General features: G+C 40.8%; 1 protein-coding gene across 1 annotated transcript; it reads left to right on the top strand.

The window, feature by feature from the left end:
* Positions 1–354: 354 nt before the first annotated feature.
* LOC129408243 (putative golgin subfamily A member 6-like protein 3) lies at positions 355–1261 on the top strand. The gene has a single exon (XM_055151379.1). The coding sequence runs from the start codon at positions 355–357 to the stop codon at positions 1015–1017; it is 663 nt and encodes a 220-aa protein (XP_055007354.1). The 3' UTR covers positions 1018–1261.
* The last annotated feature ends 7285 nt before the right edge of the window (positions 1262–8546 follow it).

Here is an 8546-nt window from a genome sequence, read left to right as displayed (position 1 = left end):
CCCGACCTAAGGTCAAGCACCCAATCTTAGAGGCTGAGAACCAGGTACTGTACAGGAGGATCCGAAACTTAAACAATCAGAACCAGCAACAAAACGAGAGGATCCAAAACTTACAAAATCAGAACCAGCAACAAAACGAGAGGATCCAAAACTTACAAAATCAGAACCAGGAACTGCTTGAGATCCGAAACTTAAACAATCAAAACAAGAAACTTAAACAATCAGAACCAGCAACAAAACAAGACAATCCAAAACTTACAAAATCAGAACCAGGAACTGCTTGAGACGATCCAAAACGAAAAGTCCTCGGTTACGAACCAGAAGCTACAGGAGGTGATCCAAATGTTTCCGCACATGCTCAACTTACACTTAGAAGAACAGACCAAGAGGATCTGCTTGCAGCTGGAGTCGCTGGAGAAAGTTCAGATGAGGTGTGATGAAGCAGAAGGTGAAGTCTGCCCACACCTACGAGATCTGAAGGAGGAACGTCAAGAACATGCTCAGCTGAAAGACTCCCATTCAGAGCTCCTCAAAGCTGTCACCGAGCTCAACCAAGAGAAGGTGAATTTGAAGGAGGAGCTCGAAACGTTGAGGACAGTAGTCGGTTCCTCAGGCCCTCGGGAATTTATTTTGAAATCTTATAAGAAGCGCATGTCCGAAGATCTGAAAAGTGTGGAGAACAGGTTATCGGAGGAGCGTAGAGAGACAGAGAGACAACGACAGAGGAACACAGAACTGTTGGAGGAGATGGAGATTCTCTTTGATGAACATGAAAAGATCAAACAGGAGAGAGCACGTCTGCAAGAGCAAATCCAGCAGATGTGTGAAGAGCTGCAGAAAGCCCACGTCGAGCTGGAGAGCTCCACGAAGACGTTAGCAGAGGAGCAGAGGAGAAACCAACTTCTCACAAGACTGAAGGACAAATACGAACTCCACAATGAAGAAGACGAAGACGAGGACGAGAGCGCGACAGGAGAGGAAAAGGAGACGAAGGAGGAGGAAGACGGGACAAACTAGATGAAACCCCAGTTTAGACCTGGGTGAGATCAGGTTTAGATCGGGTTTTCAGACCTGGTTTAAACCTGGTTTAAACCTGGGTTAGACCTGCCGGTATTACGACATCCATCCGGTATTATGACATGTCTCTATTTACTCTATTTTTGTTTAGCACTCGTGCCTCACAGCAAGAAGGTTGTGGGTTGGATCCCCGGGTGACCCGGGTCTTTCTGTGTGGAGTTTGTGTTTCTCCTCGTGTCTGGATGAGTTTCCTCCGGTTTCCTCCATCAACACAAAACCTGCTCCTGTTCTCCAGAACAGTTGATAGTCAAGGACACTTAAACACAATCAATTCAATCATTGTGTCCTTAGGCAAGACACTTCACACACATTGCCTCGTATGAAAGTGGTGTGTGAGTGATGGTGGTGTTCGGAGGGACCGATGGCGCCGATTGACATGGCAGCCGCACTTCTGTCAGTGTGCCCCAGGGCAGCTGTGGCTACAACAGCAGTTTATATCAGCAGGTGTAGAGTGAATGAATAATGCTGAATAATGTTCTGTAAAATATCTTTGTGACAAAAAGCGCCGTCTCTATTCAGACGCGCCGGTATTACAATGTGTTTTATATTTGTGACTACAAAATAAATAAACTATTCAAAATATTTTAAAATATATCAACATTTCATCATTTCTAAATCTAGTTATTGAAAAAAACTCAATAACTAGATTTAGAAATGATGAAATGTTGATATATTTTAAAAGTCGGACCTCTCCTGAAACTCTGAGAGAATCGAAACAACAAAAATGTAGAGCTGTATCATAATAATTTAGTAAAACAAACCAAAAACTACTCTGGGTGATATATCGATACAGCAGCCCACGATATCGATACTGTATCATCACATTAAACGATACGATATATCGATACTTTTGCACACCCCTAACTGGAACTGATGCTGAGTCTGAGCACAACGACGCAGAAGAGTTTGTGTGGCTCCGTTTCCCTCTGGAGGTCGAGGTCGAGTTGTTCAGAAGTGACACGAGGATGAAGAATTGAAGTGATTTAGTGATTTGGAGGGAAACGGAGAGTTTGTTCAACTTGTTCTGTTGTTTATAGTTTATCTGAAGAACTGTCAGATATGTGATGTTAGGGTTAGGGGTGTGTGTGTGTGTGTGTGTGTGTGTGTAGTGTGTATGTGTGTGTAGTGTGTGTGTGTGTATAGTGTGTATGTGTGTGTATAGTGTGTGTGTGTGTGTGTGTGTCTGCCTCGGCTGTGATTGGTTGATTGATTCCTAAAAACAATATGGATGACTGACCAAAACTGCGTAAAACAACTGAAATAGAGGATCGTTTATGGTCCAAAAAATGAATGCTGCAAATGAAATGGGTTCCCACAATGCACCTGGACCCCGATTAGCTCCACAGAAGCACCAAGCCTGACGCTGAACCATAAACCAGCCATCACTCACAGAGGGAAACAAAACTTTTACTCAAGTAAGAGTATTACTGCAGTCTGAGTAACAGCGTGGGGTATGAAAACAACACGTGTGAAGTAAATGTATCAAAACACGACTCAACATAACTTTATCTGATCTCTGGACACCCATGCACGACATTCCAGCCTTGAATGTTCTCGTATTAACATCTGGATCTAATATCAGAGCGGACGGCAAGAGCAGAGCCAGGCCCGTCCCTGACACAAACTATCCTCCATGTTTTCATCCAGAGAAACACAGTCATGACTAAAAGCTTTTAACGTTCTTCATATGAAAGTCTTTGAGCTCAGCGTGGGAGGAACAAGGCAGAGTGAAATGGGTTTGCATTCAAAAACACACACACCACGCTCTTATGAAAAACAACTATTGAACGCTTATGAAGCAAACAAACAAATAGAGAGTTATGGAATTTGTGTAGTGTTTGGCTGAAATAAACGAAATAAATTATGCATTTTTCCATAAATAAATGCATCATGGAGCACAGGAGGGAAATCTGCCTCCATCAATAAATAACATTATGTGTTTTCTACTTTAATAGTAATAATGCATTAGACTTTAGTGTTTTCCCAGACACTTCAAGTCCTTTTACAAATTCCTAACTTATTCCTTCAGTCTACACTCCACATTCATACTAGAAAATGCTGGTAAAGTTCTTGCCTAAGGACACAACATCATTTTGCACTACAGCTGCTGCATTGTGGCTCCTGTTTTCCCAGAGCTTTCCCATCTCCCGAAAAAAAAAAAAAAAAAAAAAAAAAAGTACTAACCAAGTCCTGCCCTGCTGAGCTGCTGAGATGAGACGAGATCAGGCTTTGACAAGGAAGTGTGGCTCCTTCAGCAGCACTGCTCTTAGGATTTTTGCCTTACACAGTGTATTATCATGCAGGTTATGTTACTAAATGGCTGCTTGTTTCATGGTTCATTCCCACTGGTGCCACTAGATGGCGTGCTAATGATAAAACAGAGCCAACAGAAGCATTGGAGATACAACTAACAGACATGATTTTATGTCCTGAAACATGAAGCACCTGTCCCCAGTCATGTTACCACTGACGGTGAAAATATGACCTGTTAATGTCCAGAGTGTGATGCACTTTTTGTGGAGCAGCTTTTAGTCCAGACCTGGACATTGTACAGTTTGGTTTGGAATTTGGCGCCTCATCTTTTCTAATCGCATGTGCCCAGTGCGCTCGGAGTTGTACGTCAGTGGAGAAATGATGATGAAAACTGAGGTGTGGTTGTGATTGTTGATTAGCCAAACATAATGGAACACTACAATGACATATAGACGAAGAAACCTGGGACATTTTCTCATTTTCCTAGCCCGCAGGAAGTTGTAATCACATCTTTCCATATGCCTTCCTGGTCTGTGACATAAGCATGAATAGAGCCAGTTGCCCCTCAGGGATAAATAAAGTTATTAATGACTGACTGGTTAGGATAGGATTGATAGGAGAGTATTTCTGATGTGATGTAAGTAATTATACAAATTATAATACCTATAAATGTATGTAAATAATTGATCAACTGCATTGTTAATAACAGGTGTTGTAATGCAGATTTTACTCCAGGAGATGGCAGTAGAGCTCAATCATTAAACTCAAAAATGCACTGAAGATCTAAAACATTACGGATTTATTTACAAATGTTGTTTAAATTTAATTTTAATTGTTTTAATTTTAATTAATCCAGAATTTGCCTTATGACCACTCCTTCATATTAGACAATGATGTTTACCCTGACAGTTATGAATGTGTTTAGTCAAGTGACTTCTGAAATACATCTTGTTTTTTTTTTAATATATATTCAGTATCTATCTATCTATATGTTCATTTGTACGTGTATTCTTTAGACTGCATCTCCTGCACTTCTCAGTTGGTTAAATCCCATGATGTTAAAAACTGAGCTAAAAAAGTAAAACGTTTCAAAAGCTGCTCAGTGTGTGAACCCGGCACCCACATAAGTAAGCACGAGGTGAAGTTACAGGTCAGATCTGTGGACATTTGTAGACATGCTCACAGCAAGAACACCCTTAAGGCCATTAAACACTACAGGATTTTGTGAGTCTTAAACTATTTTCTCGTTAAACATAAGGCGCACACCTCAGACACGAGAACTTTACAGTGATGGGAATTTTGGCTCTTTCGGCTCCCAAATGGTTCCTCTAATTTTTCTGCTTTTTAAATTAATTTATCACCAAAAATAAAGCAAAACTGTGTGTAAAATAAATTACTAACATTAAAAAAAACATACATGACATCAAATGTTTATTCTTATATGGCTTTATTTTCTGAACACACCCATCACTAGTTTTTTTTTTTGCACTTTGAAGGAGCAGCTTTGTATCTCATGATACTGTATAATGACAATTAAGGCTTTCTATTTTATTCAGTTCTATTCTAAATTAGAACATATAAAAAGGTATAAAAGGTATCTCAGTTAGACAAACTTTTAATTAATTTATTTGTTGATATTTTCACCTTGCACAATCTACACTGTGCATTTGAACTGAAATGTGTCCAGATATTATTGCATTTCCCGCTGCTGTTCATCTCTCTCTCTCTATTTCTTTCTCTCTCTGTCCCGCTCGCTCGCTCTCCCTCTGTCTCTCGTCGTGTGTGTGTTCACCGCTGTGTGTGTGTGTATAACCCCTCCCCTCTTCTGCTCAGTGGACACACAGATGCCGCCACACTGACCAGTCACATATGGTTTTCACACAAAAAAATCAAGAGGAAAAAACACTACAAAGGCACTCTAAAAAACCTCACTCGGCTCCCATCGTTCACTTCAAAGAGCCGGTTCTAAGAGCTGGATCGTTCGTGTCAACACATCACTAGAGTCTTATGAGACTTAAAATCTCCGATCGCAAAGACTGCAGCGGGATATTTTCCAACTGTATTTATTTTATTTTTTAAATGTATTTATGTTTATTAAGGACGTCACAATCACATTAGACAAGCCAGCTGGATTGCTTTGAGTGTTTTCGCACAAGTACAAGTTTTCAACACCTGTCCGTATAAAAAAATAAATAAACTACATGCATAAGTTAAAGCATGTCGTGACCTGGGCTACAAACGTACACTGAACTGTACAGGGCCTGTGTCTGTCCTTTTTCTGGACTATGGCGCTGGAGTCTGGGGTTACTGTAAACAGACCCACAGAGAGAAAGTTCAGTGTAGAGCTCTGAGGTACACAAAAAGGCACCTAAACTTGCTTTGTGTAAAGCTATGGACTGGGAACCATGTGAAGTGAGACACATTTGTGATTTGGGGCGGTTATGGAATAAGTTGGTTAACATGCCAGACACATGATTAACCAAACATGTATTTAATTGGAGTCTGTTACACAAATCGTATCTCAAGTTTATTTACAGAAATAAGTTAATCTGTAGTGTCAGACAAACAAGGAACATCTACTTTGATAAGTATAAACAAAAGTGGCACAATGACATTTTATGTAAACCAAAATTAAGAACATATATCTTAATTAAAAACTGTTTTGGACCTGAGTTGTATGTCACCCTGAAACTGAGCAGAGGTCAGAGGTCAGTATGTGCCCTGCTGAGGTGTGGGACTCTGCCTCTGGCCTTGGAGACGGGACACTTCCACTCAGTCCCAGAGGAGGAGCGCATGTGTCTATGCGACTTAAAGGACTTTGAAAATGAAATGCATTTTCTGTTTTACTGTCCTTTGTATCGTGACCTGCACTGTCAGTGTGTCTAATGTGTCTTACTATTGGTTTGCTGTGTCTGATGAAGAGAGACTGAAGTATTTGTTTAAATGTAATGTTTTCAAGTTGGCTCAGTTTGTGTTAAAGTCTGGGACAATTTATGTTCGATGTGTGATCTGTCTGCTTATTGTTTTATGTGTCTTATAAGCCCCTGCGAGCTGGGCACCAACTAAATGGTGCATGATACTAAATAAGTAAAATAAGCTCAAAAAAACAAAAACCTAACATAAAAACAGACAAGACACATAAGTTACATACAGATAAAATATATACAAGGGTTAATGAGTACAGTTAAAGTTTAAAAAAAAATGCAAATGCAATGCAAAATTATATCTCAATACAGTGAATTCTTGAGTTTAGTTCACCAATGAAAATACCAGGTTCAACATTTGTGGATTTATCTTTGGGATATTTTATGATAAAGCACAAATCTGACCCTCGCCCCTGACCCGAGAGTGTGACGTTGTTGTGGATTTTCTAGAATAAAGAATAAACTGAGAAGTTGTCTTTAATCAAAGAGTCTCTGACAGAGGCGTCTCTCCATAGTCTGACGGTCAAAACAAGCATACAAGATCTTTATACTCCTCGGGCGGGCCACAAGGCACATGGACGATGTCGAGTCACGTAGCAAAACAAGGACAGGTCGACCCAAAGCTGGATCATTGGCAATAAAACAACAAGTGATCCCAGACACAACTATTTAGGGGCCCATTAACACTAGTACATACTCGAGTCATTTTCGTTGTGGATGCAGTATTTCGTCCACACTAATCTGATGGAAAACGGCTCCACAGATGGAACGATCTGGTGCCATCAGTTCCCATGAATTTGTCTGAGTTCAGATCTGAATCAGCACTGTGTGGACGCCTGAAAACGCTGATGTAGGTCTATGCGCCAAGAAGCAATTCATTGTCAAACGCTAAAAGGCTAGAATATATGTCCAATCATATAAATGGTCTGTGTGTACTCCCTGCGGATGTATAAAGTTTAACATGAACCATCTCCAACATGACAGAAGCACAGAACAGACTCACCAGCAAAACAGAACACCCCTCTGTTACAGAAAGAACTCTCATATTACACTGAGTCGTATCCTTTAGTCCGACAGAAGCTGAACCGAATCAGCGTGCAATAGAGAGCTGTTTTTTTGTTTTGTTACTCAGTTTATGCAAATTAGCAATGTGGTTTTAAGTTTTGTTTCTGTAAAACAAAAATAAATATGTGCAAATGACGTGTCTGGATGCAAATCGTTTCCGATACGGTGATACGGTGATTCGTTTCAGTGTAAGGAAGACTTAAACCAAGACTAAACCAGGACCAAACCAGGACTAAACCAGGACTGAACCAGGACTAAACCAGGACATAACCTTATTTATATGAAAAATATCCCAAAATAATCTTTCTTCAGGTTTAGGGCACACTCATACATGGAGTTAATATGATTAGCTGCGATTCAGGAGCAGGACCACGCCTCATATTCCACTGAGTCATGTCCTTTAGTCCGACAGAATCTGAACCGCATCAGCGCACAATAGTGAGCTGTTTTTTTGAGCGCTTAGTTTATGCAAATTAGCCATGTGGTTTTAAGTTTCGCTTCTGTAAAACATAAACAAATATGCTCAAAGCTGTGTGGATAGGGAAGGCTTGCGGACACAGAAACGACGTGTCTGAACACAGACTGTTTCCGATACGGCGATATGGTGGATTCGTTTATGTTTACACATAACCGGGTATTTCGAGAAACGAATATTTCCCTCCCTCCGTTTTCCAAAATAACATCATGCACACAGCATCGTTTTCAAAAAAGTTTCCGTTTACATCAACCTGGATAAATATGCTATCGAACGCCGTCACCAAGCCTCTGGGCAGCACCTGGGTTAGACTCAAACCTGTAGCATTTATTTCATTACAGTTGTAAGTTTTACTCACAAATAGCTTGAAAAACGTGCATTACTGAGCGGGCTCGCTTCTCCGGAGATCTGTTAAAGAAGTGGTAAAATCACTGACCTCTGAGCCCTTGTTCATCTCTAGTCATGGATCTGATCCATCAGCTGTGTGTGCAAATGCAAACACATGAAAAGTGTTTCAGCAGAACAAATAGATGAGCTGAAGCGGGGGGTGGTGCCTGGTGCCTCCACCTGAGAAGCGCTTTCCCCGAATAAACAAACAAAAAAAAAAACACTCGGACCGCTCAGAACAACGTATAACGAACCAAACTGGATGCACGCTTCTGTCTGGATGCTTTGCACCACCTCGAAACCAGCCGCGGTCGAGCGGGCCGCCCAGACCTGTGGTCCACAGCGCATTCTCGCTTTTACTGCAC

This window comes from Boleophthalmus pectinirostris, unplaced genomic scaffold (assembly GCF_026225935.1).
Source record: "Boleophthalmus pectinirostris isolate CB_2022bp ecotype Guang Dong unplaced genomic scaffold, ASM2622593v1 HiC_scaffold_16, whole genome shotgun sequence".
In the NCBI taxonomy this organism is placed as follows: domain Eukaryota; kingdom Metazoa; phylum Chordata; class Actinopteri; order Gobiiformes; family Gobiidae; genus Boleophthalmus; species Boleophthalmus pectinirostris.
This window is presented reverse-complemented; position numbering and strand designations above follow the sequence as displayed.

Excerpts from the sequence above, each read along its gene's own strand:
- LOC129408243 (XM_055151379.1), top strand. The coding sequence starts at position 355 with ATGCTCAACTTACACTTAGAAGAACAGACCAAGAGGATCTGCTTGCAG.